Raw genomic sequence first — 21,471 nt, 5'->3', positions numbered from 1 at the left:
ATGCTTCTTGGATTTGTTTTTTTTTTTAATGGATGGAGCATAAATCTCCATTAGCCACAACAGTTTTGGACCTGAAACTTGGAATTCATGGAAACAGCTTGCAAGATATTAAAGGCTTCTGTCCTCTGAATGTTATTTTCCCTTGTTTTTTTTTTTTTTTTTTTTCCAGTGAGGAAACAGAGCGGTTTCTCTATTACTCTTTCAAAATAACCTTACGAAAGATAAAAATGGCTTCTTTTTCCTTTAAAAAAATAATGTTTTGGGTCAAATCTCCTCATTCGGTGTAGGCTGCCTCATTCACTACAGCCCTTTAAACCCGTCCTCTCGTAAAATGCACAAATAGTCTTCGGCAGAAATTAGTTAAATGGCTCCCAGAAAACACCATTGTTTTTTCTCCTTTCAAATCACTGCCGGAAGTATCCCAGCTCACTAATAAAGGGTAAACAAGTCTGAAAATTTATCAGATGTAACAGATATGATTAAAAGGAAGGCAATGGAGAAGGACAGCAGGGCTCCTGCGCTGGGCTGTCCTGCTCTAAATGCAATTAGACCTACCCGAGGAAGTGAGTAAAACTGCAACTACTAAGCCATTTATAGGAATAAATGTCAGGAATTCAAAAGATAGCGACAGAAGGGGAGGTGATGGAGCACCGAGGGCACAGAGTCACTTCGGCCTTCTCCCCAACGGCTGCTGACTCGGGCTGAGCTCCCGGCAGGCAGAGCAAGTGAAAGGATCAACTTTACACAGGCCCATTCCACGTGGGACTTCCCCACCCCCAGCCACGGCCACTAAAATGCAGCATTAGGGCTGGAACTCCTTTTGAGAAAAAAAAAAAAAAAGTAATATCAGAACTTCCTTCAGGAAATCCACAGGCTGGAACAGCTTTGAACGAACTCTAAAGTCACAAATCTCCATTTCAGGACCTACCACCCACACCACACCACACAGCCTACAAGGTAAGGGCCAAAGTCCCCAGGGAGGCCATGAGAGAGTCCACACTTTCACAGCACGTGGGGAATAAAAGGAAAGATGAGACAGAAGAAAACTGGAAAAGTAGCCCTAACGTTGGCATTGCCCCTTTTCTTCTGTTTGGGGCTCTGCACGCTCAACTTGTTACCAGCATGAACACTTCTATGGGTTGCTGTTTATCGTTGCCGTGGTTGTTAAATGAATGTGTGTCTGTGAAATACTAAAACTCACATGAACCCCACGAACCTGAACCATTTCTGGGGAGTCATGTAGGTGCATTCATTCAGCTACTCTTCCCTTTCTGATTCCTACGAACAACAGGGAAAAAAAAATTAATTAATTCAAGCTCAGTAAAGATTTATGAGAGGACTGGTTTCCCAACTTCTGCCCTTGTAGCTGGGTGAGGCAGCTTAACTAAAACATCTCTGAGAAATGCCATGAGCCATGAAGTTTCTGACTCGCCTATCATTTATGATACCCCTGGGGAGCAGGCCTGCCTAAGAAAAGCAAGGCCCAACACCCCATAAGGTTCTCATTACAAACAGGAATGTGCCAGGCCAGATGCACCGGGGGTTGTCAAGCTTTGCAAACTCTCCCCACCAAAAAACTCATAAATTTTGCAGAATATATTGCTTTTCCTTGAATTTTTATGATTATGTTCGATTTCAGGGAACTTGCCCCATACTTCATCATTTACCTTCGTCTTTAAGAGTTATTTGATGGCCATGCAGTTCTATGAACTTTCTGCTAATCATGTTTTTTAAATCTTAAAAATATAAATCCACATATTTGCAGCCAGCCATGAATTTAACTCCCCCCCCCCATCAATTTTGGTATGCAATTGCAGGCCAAAGAGATTTCAAAGTTGTTCTGTCAGACAAACTCACCTTTCCATCTTCCATCGAGGCAAGGAACCTAAAGAAAGGTGATAATGACGGTGATCAGAACGTACGAGGTAGTCAGGTCTTGACACTGAAACTGGCCTGGGGTGGGGGGGGTGACACTGTAAGGCTCAGAGGGATGCACTTCCCTGAAGCAGCCACTGTGGCATTCACAGCCCAAGGAAAAGACTCTCCATTCCCAGGGTCAAGGGTAAGGGCAGGAGTGGAGATGGTGGGTTAGAGTTGGGCATCTAGGCAAAGCTTGGTGTCCTCCTCCATTTGAACTTGGCATAGGGAATTTTAGTGTTATTTTACTAAATCTACTTTTTGATAGTACATATTTCAGGTTTGAGTATTTAACCCATCTCAAATCGGTTACCAAGCAAAATTGAAATTGTTCAGCTAAGCGTGTATTAAGAGGGGCAGTATCTATCAACCCTTTCGCTGCCTCACTGCAGCTGTGGTCGTTCTTAATACCACACCCAAACCAGAAAGGCAGAATTCTTTATACATCCCAGAGATCCAGAGGCAGGGCAAGGCCTGTGTGATCCAGTCTCATCGGATGAGATATGAAGCAGGTGACATAAAGACCCAACTCTGAAACTACATCTCTGACACTACAAACATTTAGGATAGGCAGAAACTAAGGAGCCAGATGTGTTTCTGTTCTAAATCGGATTTGGAGAAGCAGACAAAAATCACAACTTTATTCAATGTGCCATTTATCCCGGGTGACTAATGCATTATTTGTATGAAGTTAAAACTGAGCTTTGAGAAATTATGAAATAAATCAAATGCCCTAGTTTATGTAATTTTAAGAGACAGATCCCATTAGGATTCTGCTATGCATAGCTGTTGGTTAAAATCATTGACCAGTATCCTTATAAATTAATCAACTGAGGTAATACGGGCTCTGCTGTCATCATTTGCTACAAATCTCCATTAAGAACTCACTTTAACTTTTCGAGCCTCTTGAAATAGGTTCATCAAATTTCCATTTTTTGTTCAAAACATATGAGTAACTGTGATTGTTTACAAAAGCCTGTATGGTAGTAGCCTGCCGCTGGTGTCATTTTTCAATTGCATTAGAGTGTGCATTGGCATTTCATTGTAATTTCAGGATAAAATGCTAATCAGAATCCAACCATAATGGCCTTCATCATTCTTGATAGGAACTTTTACCACTTGCAGTTTGAATATATGTGCACTGTCGACGTTTAAACTGTTCTAGAACCGCAAAACCAGTTGGCCAAAATGTCTAATTGTAGCAAAAAGGATGTAGTTAAGATGTAATAGTTACCTTTTGAAAAGGACCATCATCGTTCCTGTGTTCCTCCTGGATATTTAATACTTGGGTATGTTTCATTTCTGATTATGGGACCTAACTTATTAAAAACCCATAAGTACCTACAGGCTCTCCTCCATGTCTATACCTTAATGTCCGGTTAATTTAACTGGGAGTTTTATCACCACTAAAATGTCCTAGATTTCTTCAACACCTTTTATCTTTCTATCTCCCTTGACCTGCATCTTGTGACCTTTAAGTGTGTACTGTGAAAACAGTAAAATAGCATTTAGAGGTTTTTTCCCCCAAGATTCACTTTCATTAACCCTGAAGTCTGAAGTCGCCCATCATCTCTGATACAGCCCATGCCCAACCCTATGAAGGCGGAGGGAAAAACATCGGTTTCTGGGGGTGCCTCTTCAATAAGGTGATGTGTGTACAGCAGGGGACACCACGCTCAGCAGATGCTACTTCTCTTACGCTGGCCATTAAGCCACCTTACAGAGTTCTGAGACATGAACACATGTGGAAACTTTTCTGCACATCCTTGGGATGAAATTGCAATCTGAATCCTCCAGGGGCATAAATAGAAAATGCGTTCGGTCTAAAAATATATGTTAGGAAAACCCAAATTCTAGGTTAGCCTCCAAAGCAGGAACTATTTTTAAAAGAAAGAAAGGAAAAAACAAAACCAAACACAACAAACAACGCTATCAAAGTGTGGAGAAAAATACTCAGCAAGTGTTGCAGGCATACTCTCCTCCCTCTTGGTACCCCACAGAAGCCTCATTCTGGTGATGGTAACAAGTTGATACCTTTTTTAAAAAAAAAAAAGTCTGCAAAATTACCCTTACAGCATTGCTGTAGATACTCCATGTAAGTACTCCTCAAAAAACGAAAATGCTATGCATAAGAATCTAAAATCACCGATCTGCTAAGTTTAGGGTTGTCTGAGAGATGTTCTTCTCATCAAGAGAGAAGTCCCCACAGGATTCCTGGCAAATAAGCTGCACAGAGAGAGATTTACGTTATAAAACTTCACCAAGCCTGATATTTCAGGAAGGTATTGACTGACCACATCTACCTGTACCTTCCCGTCTGACCACCGTGATTTTAGCTCTTCTCTTAGACCTCATTCTTGCACCTCTGAACTATCTGTTCACAAATTTGATCACCCAACGCATTAGGCAGGTGTATCGACTCATTTACTTGTTCAACACAAAGTACGTGAGCACCTACTGTGTGCCACTGTTCTAAGCGCTGCTGAGGCAGCGGTAAACAATGCCACTCCCCCCCCCCCCCCACCAAACCTCACATCCTTTGAGCCCGCCCTCAACGCAGGTTCCTCCCAAGCACCAAATTGGGTGCTTCCACCAAAGAGGCGTAGAAGCATCTCTTGCTGGAGGAGACACAAGGCCAGTTCCGCCTCCTATATGATTATGGACTTTAAACCCGAGGCTGGTTTGTAAATCCTAAGGGTGGGTGACAAAGGCCTCACCAGCCCAGGCCACTGCAGAGCCCCAGGGCGCACAGGGCCTGCCACTACTCTAGCGGCTCTCCCAGGGTGTCCTCATGGGATGGCAGAGCAGCTAGGGATTCACGTGGTCTGTACCTTAATTTCAGCTCTGCAACATACTGTCCGTGTGACCTTGGGCAAGTCCCTGCACCCCTCCGTCCCAGTTTCCCTGCCCTGTAAAAATAGCCACGTCAGAAAACACAAATCACAGCCCGTCACAGAGGAATGTTAGCTTTCATTGTTATTTCCACTCATTATTATTGTATGACTTATTACCGTGGCTTTCCACCTGGAGGTAATATTTTGAAGGCCTAGCACAGTGCCTGAATGAGTTGGATAAGCGAACAATGCGGCGTTCTGAATTGGCTGCCTTAGGCTATTACTCTGGGCCAGACACTGGGAATAGAGAGATAAAAGGCAAACCCCCTTGGGCATACTGGAAGGCTGTTCTGGGTGGTTTGGCAGCATAGGGGAGGGGTGTCTAAGCCGACAGGGCAAGATTATATGAGTTTGGGGGCAGAGGAAGCAGGAGGATTCTAGCTAGTGGCTTGCTAGAGTCAGAGTGGAGAGTCAAAGGATGAGACAGCTAGACAAAGAAATTACCTGGTGGCCCAACAATTCATCTCAATCACAGATGTAAACACCAATCAGATGATACCAAGGCATCGACTTACTCCTTAGGAAAACGAAAGGCAAAAAGAAAAACATCCCACATACCTTCCAGAAAAATGAGCTAATAATTTAAAAAAAAGGGGGGGAAGAAAGAGAGAGAGAGACAGCAAGAAGAGTTCCTGCTGTGGTACAGTGGGTTAAGAATCTGAATGCAGCGGCTCAGGTTGCTGCAGGTTGGACCCTCGGCCTGATGCAGTGGGCTAAAGGATCCAGCGTTGCCGCAGGAGATGCGGCTTGGATCCAATCCCCATATCGGGGAACTTCCATGTGCTGTGGGTGCAGCCATAAAGATAAATAAATACATACATAAATACATCAATCAATCAATGAGAAAGAACCAAAGAAGAGATCTATCTGGGTACATACGAAGAGCCACAATATACATTTTCTTTGAAAATAGCTATATTGCCAGCAATTGTGCCCGTTTACACTTGTCTCAACTGATTCGGGAAAACAAACTTGCATTTGGTATTTCTTTGTCCCAAGGTGTGCAGAAATATTTACATAACTCTGACAGTCAAATAACTGTCAAGAGTTCTGCGGCTGTCCCGCAGCGAATGGGGGTCCGTGGTGGAGACAGGACTCCCTCCACTCACGCGGCAAAACCTAACTTGAGCATTTACACGATCCTGAGCTACGATCCAACCAGCGACGTGGGGCTCCAAAGGCGGCCGCTGGAGACAGCGCGCTGGCTGCTCCTGGTCCTCTACCTGCCCACGTCTCTGGCTTTCCCTGCCACTCCGAATGTGCTAAGGGTGGGAAAAGAGCTTCTCGGGCCTTGAGGAGGAGTCTTGCTCCTCTCCTTGCTCAGTCGCTGTCTCTCCGAGTCACGTGCTCTCATTCTTTCTCTCTCTCCTTGAATTCCTATTTTACGTATATGGAAGTCACACTGTTGCCCCCAATCCGGTTCGTCTCCCCTGACAGTGACTGCCTAGCAAAGCGCCGGGCGCAGAGTCAGCACGCAACGCAAACCATCCTTGACAGAGGGACAAACACTGCACGAGGGTACGAGGGCTCCTGACCCAGCTTTGTCGCGTATGGACCGGATGTCCTCCGGCAGGCCATGTTCCCATCTGGGGCCTCAGTCTCCTCATCCGTAAAGTCAGGAGGCTGGACCACATGACCCTGAAGGCCCTCCCAGTCTTGAAACACTATGTTCAAGGAAGGGATGAATGTCCACACACCAGAGCCAAGCCTTCTGCCAGCGCAAAAATAATGGCTAAGGGAAGCGTCTTCGCCATGATTCCGGGACACTTCATCAGAAACACCGATCACGCTGGAAGTTAACTTAGTTAACTGTGATTGTGCCGATCTGGCATGAAACAACCAGTCCCTTTGGAACATGAATTTATTTTAAAAAATAGTTGACTGACATTCTGGAGGGAGAAGGAAAGCCGCTGTGATTGCGTTTCTCGTTCACTCGACAGTCAGGTTGTGGTGTACATTCCGCCACAATCAGAAGATTAAACTGTCCTCATTAGGCACTCCTTCCAGCGGGTGGGTTTGAGCAAATCACCCAAAGACCAAGAAGACATCAGAGTTGGAAGAAACTTCTGCCAGTGATTGTTAACTGCAGCACCACTCCAAGATAAGGAGGGCTTTTTTTTTTTTATTATTTACATAGAAAGAAACCATTTCAATGCTATTGCCAGGTGGTATCTTGCCCACGAAACACAAAACTCCGACTCCAGGAACATGGTTTAATCAAGGCCACGAGTATCTGCTATGGAGATCTGGTTTTCACAGAAGATGGCAGACGATGCAGAGAACTCTTATTTGGAAACTTAACAAAACAAACTCTTCTTTATGGGATGGAAGTGATGTGTTTGTTCTTTTCCTTTTCTCCAACAAAATGAACATTGAAAAAAATAGAGGAGTGATGTTGAGTTTGGAATGAAAACAAAACCTGTTTCCTTAGCTTATTTCCCAACATGCGGCCTTTATACCTTTCTAAACCAGCACATGGCTGTTGAACAACCAAATCAAAGATTACTTTCAATCTCTGGCTGATTTTCTTTTTCATATGAAGCAAAATGCACAGGTATATAAAAAAAATGCATTCCATAAACTAAGCAATCCATAATCAAAATCAGATTCTAGCTGGAGGGCTATTGTCAGCCCTGCTTAAATCAGGCTATTTTATTTAAGCACTCAGATAATTTTTCTCAGCTCAGTAAGTAGGTGGATGTTAGCAGCTAAGGTCATTGAAAAGATTTACTTTAAAATAAATGCAACAATTTAGAGCATCGCCCTCTCCATGGTATAAAGTGTGCCTTGCTTTGAACATGCATATAAAATTTCATTAAAGTGCAACATAAAAGTTTTACATTAGAGGAACCCAGTGCTGGACCTTTGTTTAACAGTCATGATAATTTATGGCGTGGATCTGCTACAGTTAAGTAGAAAAACAGTCTTCCCATGATGAAATACAAGTCATAAAGGCTGAAACTCAAGGAACGCTGGAGGATTCCCAACCCTCCGACCAGTCAATTCTTCTTCAGATTTTGGTCACACATGCTTCTTTAAGCTTTTTTTGGTAACCATTGTTCTTCCTCTTAACTTCCAGCAAAAGAGACCAGACTGGCTAAGAGACCTTCAAAAAATTACCATGAGAAACTATCGAAAAGACAGCGGGCCAGTATTACCACCAGGATCTACTAAGCGACTATCTTTGAAAGACAGGAGCATTTGCATAAAACACTCTTGGAGCTGATGGAGCCCTAACATCAATCACCAGCTGTTTACAGAGCACCTGTAACGATAAAGGCACTGTGCTAGGTGATGCGAGAGCGCATGCGCCATTCCCTAGGCAGCAAGGCGGATATTTAAACATAAAAGCCTGAATGCAACAGTGGTGACGCAGTGAAAAGAGCAATAAACACAAATCCGAAGGCCGTCCGCACGCTGTGTAAACTTAGACAAGTCACTTAACCTCTCTGAACTTCAGCTTTCGAATCTACAAAATGGAGCCAGTAGGACCAGTCCTGACACACCTGCAAGGTTATTGTGAGGATCGAGTCAAATCACAGACGTGGTGAGTTACACAGCTTTGGAAAGAAGTGTCACCTCCCTCCTCCCGCTGCTCTGAGGGTCCCACTTAACCACGCAAACATACAGTGGTTTTCTTGAAGTTCAAGTATCACATCCTCAACATTAGGGCATTCAGAGTTAAATGGACGAGTCTCAAGGACTTGAGTTTTATAGGCAGAGAGATAGTATATATGCCTACATAATCATACATACATATATGTATAATTTGCCATTCATACAGTTTCATTAAAGGGGCATCCATACAAGAAGGGTTAAGAGACGGTATCAGTACATAAATTGCTCTTTTTTAATTAAAAGGAAAAAGCAGAGTTCCATGGCTAGGTGATTATATGGTAATTCCACAGGTTTTTTTGTTTTTTTGTTTTGTTTTGCTTTGTTTTGTTTTTTTACACAAGCATTATAAACACAATCCAATGCATTCGTTTCAGTGAGAACTAAATGCTCGAGCCCACACAGAAACAGTAAATAAGAGGCAATGATCTGGAAATCGGGAGCTGTGGATTTCTGAGCTAGCCCTGCTATTAACCAGGCTGTGTGAACTTAAGTGAGTCCATCAACCTCTCCCGGGCTACTTGCTCATCTGTAAAATGGGAACTACACCTGTGCATTCTCGTTCACAACGGCCGAATGAGACGATGTGTGGGGAAGGAGTCCGCATGCTGGAAAGGCCCAGGCAAAACGCGGGTTTTTGCTCGTGCAGGCTCTGCGGGCGGCTCCGTCTAGGCTGGAATCTGAATTGCATCGCTGAGGAGTTAGTGCCTCTGTTTCTTCGCCCGAAAATGGAAACCATAATAGATGCTGTCTCATAGAGTTGGCTGGAGGATTAAGTCAGACTCGGCATTTAAAGCACTAGCTACTCGGTTATGTTTGGGGCATCAATACTCAGAGGACAGCAGCAACGGGGATGACGCGTGTTACCACGCACAGGTGAAACCCACACACGCATTCCTCGGAAAGCTTCCTCCAGGCTGTGCCTTGAACTCTTTAATCAGCAATACATTTCTTTCCATTATCAGTTGCAAGGTTTTTAAAATCTCTTTATCTCATAGCAATCAGACCAGGACAAAATTAAAAGTGAAAAATGTAGTCACTGTATCAATTGTTTTGTCTACATGATGAGCTAATCAAGTAGATGGCAGTTTCCCTTTTTGAGGTATGACCCACAGCTATAAGCTCAGAGGACTACAGCTTCTAGACTGCTCCAGAGAAGGCCATTTTATTGGACTTTTACGATTCTGAAATTATGTTAAATATGTGCAAATTTTGCACGCAAGAAATAGTATTAGCTAAGAATAACGGGTATGAAATAAAGGTTCAGCACATTGAAACCATTTCTATACAACAATAATTAGCATGTTTAAATACAATATCATGTTTATCCATCTAGGCAATGCTTAAATGTTTGGAATCTCGTTGATGTCTATAATGACAGATTCATTTTTGAGGCAGTCATTTTCCATCTTGATTTGTATATTTTAAAGTTGTTAAATGCTTGACTGAGTCATTAGCAAAACAATTCATGTATCATTACACTGATTTCTAACGTGAGATAATTTTCTTCCTTGTCCAAGAGACGTGCCTTTTAAGATTTATGGAGATAATAGCATGTATTCTTTGGGGGTCTTGGGAGCTTGTGGGAGAGCTCAACACCTCATCTCAACACCTCGAGCCTCGCCTCTCCATACACTCCCTTAAGAAACGTAACCCCAAGCGGTCTGCTGAATGAACGCACCCAGAAGGCATACTGTCCTGGCAAAGAAAATAGACCACAGGCGCCTCCCTTTCCGTGGACGACAGAGGGGAAGGGGCGAAGATAAATGGATGGAGGGACAGAAAGAAATCCTGGCCCTACCCCCCGGGGTAGACGAAGGTTGGGGCCTCTGCGTGTCGGTGACCTTCCCATCCAGAGACAGGCCTGTTGCACTCCCGATCTGCGTGCGCAGGGCAGGCCGAGGCAGCTGGGCTGCCGCAGTGCATGGGCCATGCCCAGCTGGAGCTGAAACAGTTCACTTTTGTCTGGAGAGCAGGGTCCCCACCCCCAACGAGGCCGAGGGAGACGGAGGGGGGCCCGCTGGGGCAGCCCCTGGGGGCGGAGAAGCCTGGGCAGCCCCACGGGGACCTTTGAACTTTCTATTTATATAACAGTTTAGTGAGTTTAAGTCTCTTCCTGTATAACTGCCCGTTTGCAAGCTTGCCTCTAATTAGGCTACTTGTGAGCCATCACATAAAAACTACAAACCAGCCATGCCGTCCCTCGTCCTGCGCAGTGTGAGAGGTCGGCCACCGTCACCACTGCTTAACTACAATTGTCAACAGGCTCTTGAACATTATGATTTTGCTACTATGGTGGCTTCCTTTTCCATTTTTATTTTTCAGAATAAGCCCCTTTCTGTACCTCTGTTTCCGTCTCTCTTTCTTGCTTTCTTCTTTAATAGTTAAAAAAAAAAAAAAAGAAGCATCCCCACAAAGAATCGTGGCCTGTCACAAAGTAATACTTAATCAATGTGCTTACAGGACAGAGTAGGCTCTTGTCCCCTGAAAAGGGGACTCGGGACATCCCCACTGCTGGTAAACAAGTCCAAATCTAGCCACGAGATCCCCAGACACCTCAGGAATTCATTTACCTGGTTATCACAGACAAGTCTATGGAATGATTTAAAAGAGAAAATCTGACCTCCCCCCCCCCTTTTCTTTCCATTTTTTAAAGAGCAAGTGGTGTCTTTGGTGCACACAGCCATCTGCACCTCCCTCTTCTTCCACAGAATGGTTCCTATTAAATTCAGACACAGGTGAACATTGCACATTCACCCAGGAATCTTAAAGAACTACAGCTCCGGGCCTTTAATCGAGTCCAGAGCATGACCCATGAAGAGGTTCTTGCAGCGTGTGAAGTCCGGGGGTCTGTTCTGTTGGGCAGCGAGTGCTCCCACACTCCAGACTCAGCACGTCCACGTGGCTGCGTCACTCGTGCCCCATGCTTTTTATGTACATTCCTCCTGACCAATGCCTACGTTTCTAAACGCATTTTTTTTGTCTACTCTCGTCTAGTGTTTGCAAGCAACACATATGCCCATGTGTGTCAAGTCTTTCTTCATTACCTCTTGGAGGATGAGCTGGTTTTTCAGCTGGCCTGATCCAGTGATTGCCAGACATCTAGGGCTGCAGTAGAGACGGCTCAGAGCTCTCTGTTCCACAAGTGAACGCTGAGAAGAGGTCCAATGTAGTAAATGAGATCCTTAACTTGGCTGGCGTCTTTCTCTTCCTGCCACCTCCTGGAGGGTTAGGGGTGGGGAGCCCTGGATGCCAACATTCTAAGCAGCTACTTACTCCCCAGGAGGGGAAGTAAAAGTATAATGAACATGTAATTGGCATGCTCTGGATGTCCAAAGAGAGTTTGGTAAGGTACAGATTTCCATTCAAGGCAATAGCAAGCTTTTTAGTTCATCCACTATTCACATTTCTTTCTGTTCCTCTTCTCTGTGGGGGTGTTCAAAACACAGAGGCTCAATGGCATTACAAATGTTTACAAATACAGATGCATAAGGAAGCTTGCCCCTCACAGTCAAACAGTAAGGCGAAATCTTCCTGGAACGTGTGCGCAGAGGGAAAAGGCCAGTTTATTGAGGCAGACGTCTTATATTAATTCATCACTATTTCACCTAAGAGCCACAGAGTGTCCAAGTCTGCATGTTTCTTAACAGATGTGGGTGGCATAGTTAGGAATCTGGAGAAAGTAAGGTTTTGAATCTTCCTTAATATAATAACAGATAGCCTTCAAGCCGGGGGCGGGGCGGGGGGGAGAGTATCTTTCTGAAAAAAGAAATTAAATCTAAAAGAGCCCACCCCTTTTAAACGTGCAACTGCATGTGCCTAAGATTAAACTGAAATTAAAATAATATAATAAACACGTTTTGAAAAACCTAATACCTTGTATGTATGTTTAACATTTGAACTACACCCACAAAATCAATTATAACAATGTCTGTTAAATTAATGATGTTGCCCACACCACATATTAGGCAAAGTGTATGCAAATAGTAACGCTGTGGTTATCAGTTGTCTGCAAAATAAATTAGTGAAGCAGAGTAAAGGCTGTGTGCAGGAGCGTAATATTTAATTGAGCAGTAATTTTATTGTGATCTTTACTTTCAAATAACAACAGCATGGTTATTAAAAACTGCAACCTGTTTTGCTGCAGAGCTGATAAAGCCCTGCATGGTATCAAAAACGCCTTGCAGATTAATAGTGATACAGTGTAATTTGTGGCTTCGAGGATTTACCCAGAATTGCTGCAAAATAAAATGTATTTAAGTTCTGATTATCTTGGATTTGCGACTAAAGGAGTCATGATTGGCATAATGAAGCTGTTGGCTAAGAGTTTGACCCTTTTCTAAAGAAGGAAATTGCCTAAAATATCACATCAGCAAGGGAAATCCTTGTAAAAATACACAGCATTCATAGTCAACGGCTGCCAGTAGTTTAACATTGCAAAAGATTTCACACTGTCGGACCGTACTATAGATTTGTTCCAACTACATTTTAAAAAGCAAAAGCCAAGAGTGCAATTCTAAGTCGCTACCGCCGCGCCTTCCCCCCGTCTAGTGCCGGAGGCTGTGGAGGCAAATTGATACGTTAAGATGTTATGACAAATTAACAGTGATAAGGTTGGTGCAGGAGGTGAAGTTTTGGCAAAAGTTAATAGATATGTATATCACTATTTATGCAACACGCGCGCGCACATCACGCACAGTAACAACTTTCCGGCTCCCCAATCACCGCTGCACCATCTTTCAAAACCCTCTCAGCGACAAGTTGACAGTATTTGGGGACTAGCTGACTTAAACCTTTGAATCCGAGCTGGGTGCCCATCACACAAACCTGCGGCCGCCTCCCAGTGGGGGGCGGACGGGGGCCCGGACGCTAATTAAATGTTCGGAGACATCGGAGCGGCCAACTTTAGGGCCAACTTCAAAACCCCTCAAAATCGAGAAAGCCAAAAGCCCAAGTCGGCCCGGACCCGAGGTCCCCCGCGCGGTGCCCCCGCTCCCCCAAGCCGCCTCTCGGCGCCTGGGTGCGGGGAACTCGGGCCCGGCGGGTGGAAGGGAAGGTGCGCGTGCCACGCCGGGCGGAGATCGAGGTGGCGGCGGGGGCGGCGGCCGCCGGGGAAGCGGAGGGCCGCCGGCGGCACCTGGCCGCTGCCTGCCCCCTAAGGCCGGCCGCCGGCGTTGGGCACCAGGAAAGTTGGGGCATTTCGAGCGGGCAGCATCCGGTGCGCCACAGGCCGGCTGGCCAGCCGTTTGGAGAGAAAAGCCGGGCGGAGGTCGCGCGGTTCAGCCCTCGGGCAGCACCGGATCCGATGGGGGCCAAACGCAACTCTTTGGCCTCGGAGTGCCAAGCGACGCCTTCGGGACCTGCATCGGCCCCGCGGCCCGCCCCTCCCCCCACCCGGGCACCCGACCGACCAGTCGCGGCGGCCGGGGCCAGAGGTGTCCGGGAGCAAGTGGGAGGGCGGCCGGGGCGCCCCCACCAAGCCCCGGCTCCTCTTAACAAAGGCGAAAAGCCCGGCCCCAGCCCAGGGATCTGCGCAGCAAAGGAGAAGGCAAAAATCAACACCTACCACTGCTGCTCCAAGTCCCAGTCCCTGAAAAAGTCGAATAGATCCATAGCGGCCGGGCTGCGGCGGCGGCGGGCGGGCGTCCGTCCCTGCTCGCGGCGGGTCTGCGCGGCTCTCGGCGCGGCTCGCTCGCTGCTCTCGGCGGCCCGGCTCTCTGGCCCTCCCGCCCGGCTAAAAGTGCCCGGGCCGCATCGGCCGCGGCGGCGGGCGCCGGAGGTGCCGGGTCCTGCGCTCCGGGGCGGCGGCGGCGGCGGCGGCGGCGGCACGGGGCGGGCAAGTGCCTGGCCGCCCGCTCGGGTCCGCTCGGTCCGCGGCTGCCCGCGCGCCCAGCGCCCCGACGCTGCGGCGGCAGCAGCCGCTGCGGGCTCGGGCCGGCGGGGCCGCCCGCCTGGCGGGCTGCGGGCCGGCGGCGGCGGCGGGGGCGGCCGGGGCAGCTGCAGCGGCGCGGCGCGGCGCGGCAGCCGGGGCGGCAGCGGCGGCGGCGGCGGCGGCGGCTGCACAGGCGGCGGCGGCGGCGGCGGCGGCGGCGGCCGCGGCAGCATCACACACTTACACACTCACAGGGGGCGGAGCCTGGACAGCCCGAAGCCGCGACATGGAGCCGGCACGTTATCATCCCCGGATCTGGCAGGGGCTCGCCCCGCCCGCCCGCGCCGCCCGGGACCCCCCTCTGTCAAAATCAGCTGGTGGGAGCGGCCGCAGCGCTGGGGCCCCGGCCCGGGGTCCCGGCCGGAGGGGCCGTTGCCAGGATGCGGGAGGGTGGGCGGCGGGGCCAGGAGGCAGGCTTCGGCAAGGAGACCCTCTCTCTGAACCCCCATCTACTCCCACCACGGAGAGTGAGGGTTCGGAACCCGAAAAGAGCGCACAAACTGCCCTGGGGATGGGGGTCGACCCCCGCTGCGGCGCGCGCAGTCCCCACCCTGGGACATTCCTAAGACCCCTGAGCACTGGAGCAAACTTTGGTGGGCCCGAGCATCTCTCGGGCCCGCAGCGCAAAGCACTCGGGGCCAGGAAGGAGAAGGCGGTCACCTTCACCGTCCCCGCGGAGCCGCGTGTCCACACCCAGCCGGCCAGGCATGCCGCAGTGCCGTGCGGGCTGCAGGACGAATTGCGCACCTAGTAGGTCCGAAGGCTCTGAGCCCTGGACTCCGCGGGCTGCAAGGCTAGGCACGGATCACCATCCTGCTGTGGCCCTTGGGTTCAGGGTTAGGACGCAGGGAAAATGGGTTGCGCTTCCACCTTCCCCGCACAGCTACCACGTGCCTTGGGCAGAGGGCTTCTGCACTTTCCTCCTCTGGGAAATGGGGACTCCACCGAATGTGTCCCACTACCCCACCCTCTGGCTGCCTGTCTCCCTTCTGGCGGGAGAGTCTGTCTCTCTCCGCGTACAGCCTCCTCCCTCCCTTCAGCCTCCACTGGTGGGCCAGGACCGGGTGGATCCCTCTGGGTCATGCTCTTGGGGAAAGGCTTCCTAGTCTCCATGGTGGGAGAAAGTTGTGTCAGAAGGGGCGGAGACGGTTCAGGCATTTCAGCAGCAGGAGCTCCCTGAGTCCCAGACCTCTCATTTGCCTTCTACAGACACAATAGCTTCGGCCGGCTTGCTATTGAACTCCCAAGGTGATAACCCTCTCAGGAAGAGCAGGAGACTGAACACTAACAGAGCTGGGTGCAGGTTCTGACTCTGTTGGTGGCTCTCTCTGTGAATCTGAGCAAGTCTCTTCTCTGAGGCTCATTTTCCCCATCCATAAAGACAGAGACTTGATCCAGCGGCCATCTGGCTCTTGCTGCTCTGGTGTTCTTTCTATTTGAATATGCTTCTCTAGTATTATCTCATAGTCTCAAAATCATCCCAATAGCCTTTCTTATCTTTTTTTTTTTTTCAGAAGAAACTGAGGCACTGAGACTGGGTAATTTGCCCAAGATGTGACATTTCTCCTAAAGGGGGAACTGAGATTAGAATCTAGAATCTGGGAAGCCCATTTAGGTAGGGCTAAACCCAGTAGAAGGTGCTACAGCCCCAAGAGGTGGAGGACTTGAGAATCTGAGCTTGAAGGGGCCCAGAGTTTGGTCTCTTTGATGTTCTTTGTATAATAGAAAAAAGCACATCACTAATGTCCAGAAACAAGACACTAAGATACTGCAGCTGTGGCATCCGATCAGGCTTTGCTTTATTTATTTCACATGGGGCCAAGTTCTTAACAAATACTAGTTAACTGACTGCAAATCAACCAATGAACAGCCAAGGGAAGACTACACTTCAAACCACCTAGTCAATTTCACTACTTGTAAACTCCTCTGGTCAAAGAAGCCAGAACCAAAGAGCTCTGGGCAAAAATGGTTCCCCGGGATTTTCAGAGGATCTCTCTGCCTTCCTTACTCGTGGAGTTCCAGTCTGCAGCCCTAGACTCTAAGCCCTTGCAGCAGCACAGACCGCCCTGCTCAGATCCCGTGGCCCCCAACCTTAATTCCCTCAGTAAATGATCCTCAAATTGGATTTGATTGCTAATGATGATTGTCGTCGGGGCTAGTGCTTGATCTGCTTGAAACTCTTTAGAGGAAAACCAGAACATCTACAATTAACATTTAAATGGTGATTATGGTCACTTTGTATCTGATTCACTTTTCTCGCCAGATTATATTGACTGGGGAAAGACAGGGAAAAAATGATGTGCTAGGTAAATAAATTTCCAACGGAAATCAAGCTGCTCCTTTAAGAGTTCCAGACCCCCATCACCCCACTGGTGCACTTTCTTCCCAATCAGCGGGAGGACCAAGCAGAAGCAGAAGGAGCCAGCAAGAGGCAGCACTCTGAACAGAAGTGCCTGCGGGAAGGAGAGAAGAGACAAGTGGTGCCGGCTGCTGCTTCAAAAGAGGGGCTGGGGCTTTCCCTTCCTGAGATCAAAACCATGAGGGAAGGCTGGGCTGGGTGGAAGGAGCTCCCATTCCCAGCCACCTTCCCGGAACAGGGATGAAGCTGAGAGAGGCAGCCCTTCTCAAGGGGCCAGGCTGTCCCTAAGGCTGGCCAGGCAGCCCAGACCCAGCACTGGCTCACTGTCTGTGCATCAGCTCCTGGCCAGGGTACAATCTTCACCTTCTCCCTTCCTTCCCCTCCTCCTGCCATCCTTGACACTGGTGGGGCCAGGAGCTTTAGAACCAGGCTCTAGAGAACCCTTACATGTGCATCCCAGCCATGCTTCCTCCACACACTGGCCAGAGGGAAGGCAAAGCAGGTTGCAGGGAAAGCAGTGGAGCCCTGGAAGTAAGAGGCTATGTGAAATCAGAGCCGACTGCTGCTGCCATACTGGCAGCTCCACCATCTGGTCCCTGGGGGTCAGCCTGCTTCCCTCCCATGCCAGCCCCCGGGCATTTTAGCAAAGGTGGAAGATTCCTGGGGGCCAGCCTGTTGTCGTTGCCTTGCCTTGCCTGGAAAAGCCCCGCTCTGATTGAACAACACAACTCCCAGCTCAAACCAATAGTTCAGAAGTTGTAACCTCTCCCTTTTGACCCTCTTCGGTCTGTTGGCTTCTCCCATTCTTTCTGTTGGGGCCCCCTCCGCACCTCACCAGTCTCTCCCATTCAAAGACCTACTGGAGGACCTTTGGACTAAGAGCAAGCCATCTTCGCAGAGAGGAGAGAGTCAAAATCAAAATTCAGATTCCATGACCCAATCCCTTGTGCTGTGAAACCAGAAATCATTCTAAGAGGCTTGAATGTATAGAAATGCAGATTCCCAGACTTTCTAAAGTGGGATTTTTGACCTGAATTACTTTTAAAGGAGTTTAATTTGGAGTCTCCAGGTACTAATCTTCATTTCAAAGAACTCGAAATCCTCCATTCTCATACTTGTAGTAAAGGCACTGTCATGAAGGGTCTGATAGATAGTGTCTAAAAATTAAGATTAATTTGCGGCAACATGGATGGAACTAGAGACTCTCATACTAAGTGAAGTAAGTCAGAAAGAGAAAGACAAATACCATGTGATATGACTTATATCAGGAATCTAATACACGGCACAAATGAACCTTTCCACAGAAAAGAAAATCATGGACACGGAGAACAGACTTGTGGTTGTCAAGGGGGAGGGAGAGGGAGTGGGATAGACTGGGAATCTGGGAATTGCCTTTGGAATGGATAAGCAATGAGATCCTGCTATATAGCACTGGGAACTAAATCTAGTCGCTTATGATGGAGCATGGTGATGTGAGAAAAAAGAAGGTATACATGTATGTGTGACTGGGTCACCTTGCTGTGCAGTAGAAAAATTGACAGAACACTGTAAACCAGCTATAATGGGAAAAAAAAAGTCATTATAAAATTAAAGAATTAAGATTAATTTCAGAAAGTTTCACTGTGAATGTCAGTTCCGGAAAATGAACAAATGGACGGCATGTGATATGTGTGTCATCCTGTCATACCTCAGATTTCAAGTTAAAATCTTAAGCCTTTGTTTCTGACCTAGTGTGCAGTCAGGTTGAGTTATTTTTTAGGAAGAAACTGATCAAGGTTACAGCTCATCTGGGGAAGACTGAAAGAATTCCATGGGCTCCCTTGGGAAGCATCAACTTCCATTACCGCGGCTCTTCCTCTGGCAGAGTAGCCTGGTGCGGTCGCGGGTTTGGATTGGACCAACGTGACCCTGAACTTGGGTCAGTTTCCACACATGGGCCACAGCATCGAGAACGTTCCTCGTGGAAGGGGCATTTCAGTCTTTTCTAACTTTTCTAACTTTTTCTTTCATGTCAGTGCTCCCAGAACCTCTACGCCCCGGGAGGGGAGGGCCCGAGTCTCTGGCATGATAGCCAGAGCACAATCTGACACGGAGCAGGCCCTTTCTGGGTCTAGCCAACCAGCCTCCATGAAGGTGGCAATCTCGTGATTTGATTTCCGATGGAATGACAACAATTCTCTGAACTTAGGCTGAATCTCCTGCAGGATCTACATGTACTTTCTTTTCCCAACTTCAGGTTCTACCACTTTGTACTTCGGATCTCATTCATGGATCACAACGGAAAGTCTCTACTCCTGGGGTTTTCTGATTATTGGAGATGCTGAACCCATTTCAGAGATCTTTCAAACTTCTGGGGTTCCTACTGGGTCCTAAATATCAAATATCATATAATATTCTTTGAAGTATAGTTGCTTTCCAATGTATTAGTTTCTGATGTACAGCAAAGTGATTTCACGTTTCTGTTTCTTCATGTTCTTTTCCATTATAGTTTACTACGTGATACTGAGGACAGTTCCCTGTGCTCTACTGTAGGACCTAGTTGTTTATCTATTTTATATACAGTAGTTTGTATCTGCTAATCCCAAACTCCAAATTTATCCCTCTTCCATCCCCTTCCCCCTTTGGTAACCATAACTTTATTTTCTATGTCTGTGAGTCTATTTCTGTTTTGCAAATAAGTTCATTTGTGTCATATTTTAGGTTCCACATATAAGTGACATCATACTGCTATCTGTCATTATCTGTCTGACTTACCTTAGTATGAGAGTCTCTAGGTCCATGCACGTTGCTGCAAATGGCATTATTTTGTTCTTTGTTATGGCTGAGTAGTATTCCATTGTGTATATATACCACATCCTTTATCCATTCCTCTGTCAGTGGGCATTTAGGTTGCTTCCATGTCTTAGCTACTATAAATAGTGCTGCTATAAACTCATTGGGGTGCATGTGTTTTTTCCAATTAGAATTTTGTCTGAATATATGCCAAGGAATGGGATTGCTGGATCATATGACATCTCTATTTTTAGTTTATTAAAGAACCTCCATACTATTCTCCATAGTGGCTGCGCCAATTTACATTCCCACCAACAGTGTAGGAAGGTACCCTTTTCTCCAGAGCCTCTCCAGCATGTGTTATTTATAGACTTTTTGATGATGCCCTTTCTGGCCAGTGTGAGGTGACACCTCACTGTAGTTTTGATTTGCATTTCTCTAATAATTAGTGATATTGAACATATTTTCATTTGCCTGTTGGCCATCTGTATATCTTCTCTTCTCTGGAGAAATGTCTATTTAGGTCTTCTGCCCATTTTTTTAATTTTTAATTTTTTTGTTATTGAATTGCATGAGCTGTTTGTATATTTTGGAAATGAAGCCCTTGTTGGCCACATCGTTGGCAAATACTTTCTCCCAGTCTGTAGGTTGTCTTTTCATCTTGTTTATGGTTTCCTTTGCTGTGCAAAAAGCTTATAAATTTGATTAGGTCCCATTGGTTTATTTTTGCTTTTATTTCTATTGCCTTGGGAGACTGACCTAAGAAAACATTGGTACCATTTATGTCAGAGGATGTTTGCCTATGTTCTCTCCCAGGAGTTTTATGGTGTCATGTCTTATCTTTAAGTCTTTAAGTCATCTTGAGTTTATTTTCATGTATGGTGTGAGGGAGAAACACCATATAATTTTCTGTCAATCACTGCTTAACTAGGTTTACAGTACTTGAAGATGATGCTATTCTGATTTTACAGGGTGCATTGCTATGATTCCTGGTACTTTTTTTCTTTTTGCTTTTTAGGGCCGTACGTGCAGCATATTATAGTTCCCAGGCTAGGGATGGAATCAGAGCTGCAGCTGCCAGGCTATGCCATAGCCACAGCAACACGAGATCCTTAGCCCATTGAGCGAGGCCAGGGATTGAAAGCAAATCTTCATGGATACTAGTTGGGTTCATTACCATTGAGCCACAAGGGGAACTCTTCCTTGCACCTACTTAGCATAACTATAAACAGAGATAACATTGATTGAGGCTTTTTCCACGCCAGACACTGTGCTCAGCATTTTACAAACATAATTTCATTGACACTTCATCACCATACTCCGAAGTAGGTCTCTCCATTGACAGTTGAGGAAACAGGTGAAGTGACTTTGCCAAGGTCATAAGGTGGCAGAGCTGAGCAGCCGAGGTCAGGACACTATCATCTAGGCACCAAGTCTAGTGCTTATTCTATGTACCACACCATTGCTTACAGTCCCAAGGCCGCTCCAGTGAACCAAAAACACCCTGGGAGTCTGGGACTGCAGAGGCATCAGTTTACTGTTGGATTAAAAAAAAAATCATCATGGTGCAATTTCCTTGATCTCAACTGTGGCTGAAGTGGGGGAAGGCAGTTGGCTAAGCCATGCTCTCATATTAAAGAAAGTCAGGCAGATAGGCAACAGGAAGCAAGAAGATGGTGGAGCAATTCTTGCTTCATCATTTAAGGAGACTCAGATGGGTCTTTTTTCTGGAGATTAGAAATCGAAGGCTAAGACACCTCTTTAACCGACTGTGTGGGGGGTGCGCGGTGGCGGGCTGTGAGGCGTCCATGGGGAATTCTCTCTTGCCCAAGACTGCGCAGCTGCGTATCTCTGGCTCTCTCCTAACTTCTTGATGGCTCTATTCCCTTGTCTATAAGTTCGGGGGTTGGCAACACTCCAGCTCGGACATTCTCTGGCTCCTTGATTTGAAGTCCCTTTACATGGCCCCCCACCCGCACCCA

The 21,471-nt window shown here is 47.1% G+C and overlaps 1 protein-coding gene across 1 annotated transcript in view; it reads right to left on the bottom strand.

Moving 5' to 3' along the window:
* The window catches only part of AFF2 (ALF transcription elongation factor 2), a 482,556-nt gene extending 468,395 nt beyond the window's left edge, over window positions 1-14,161 (bottom strand). The window contains exon 1 of the mRNA XM_047764620.1: window positions 13,993-14,161. Coding sequence (XP_047620576.1) covers window positions 13,993-14,039 — 47 coding nt within the window. The 5' untranslated portion in view covers window positions 14,040-14,161. The remainder of the gene's footprint in view (window positions 1-13,992) is intronic.
* Window positions 14,162-21,471: the final 7,310 nt, after the last annotated feature.

The sequence above is a fragment of the Phacochoerus africanus genome, chromosome X (genome assembly GCF_016906955.1).
Source record: "Phacochoerus africanus isolate WHEZ1 chromosome X, ROS_Pafr_v1, whole genome shotgun sequence".
NCBI lineage: Eukaryota > Metazoa > Chordata > Mammalia > Artiodactyla > Suidae > Phacochoerus > Phacochoerus africanus.
Note: the sequence above shows the minus strand (reverse complement) of the source record. Positions and strands in the feature narration are given on the sequence as shown.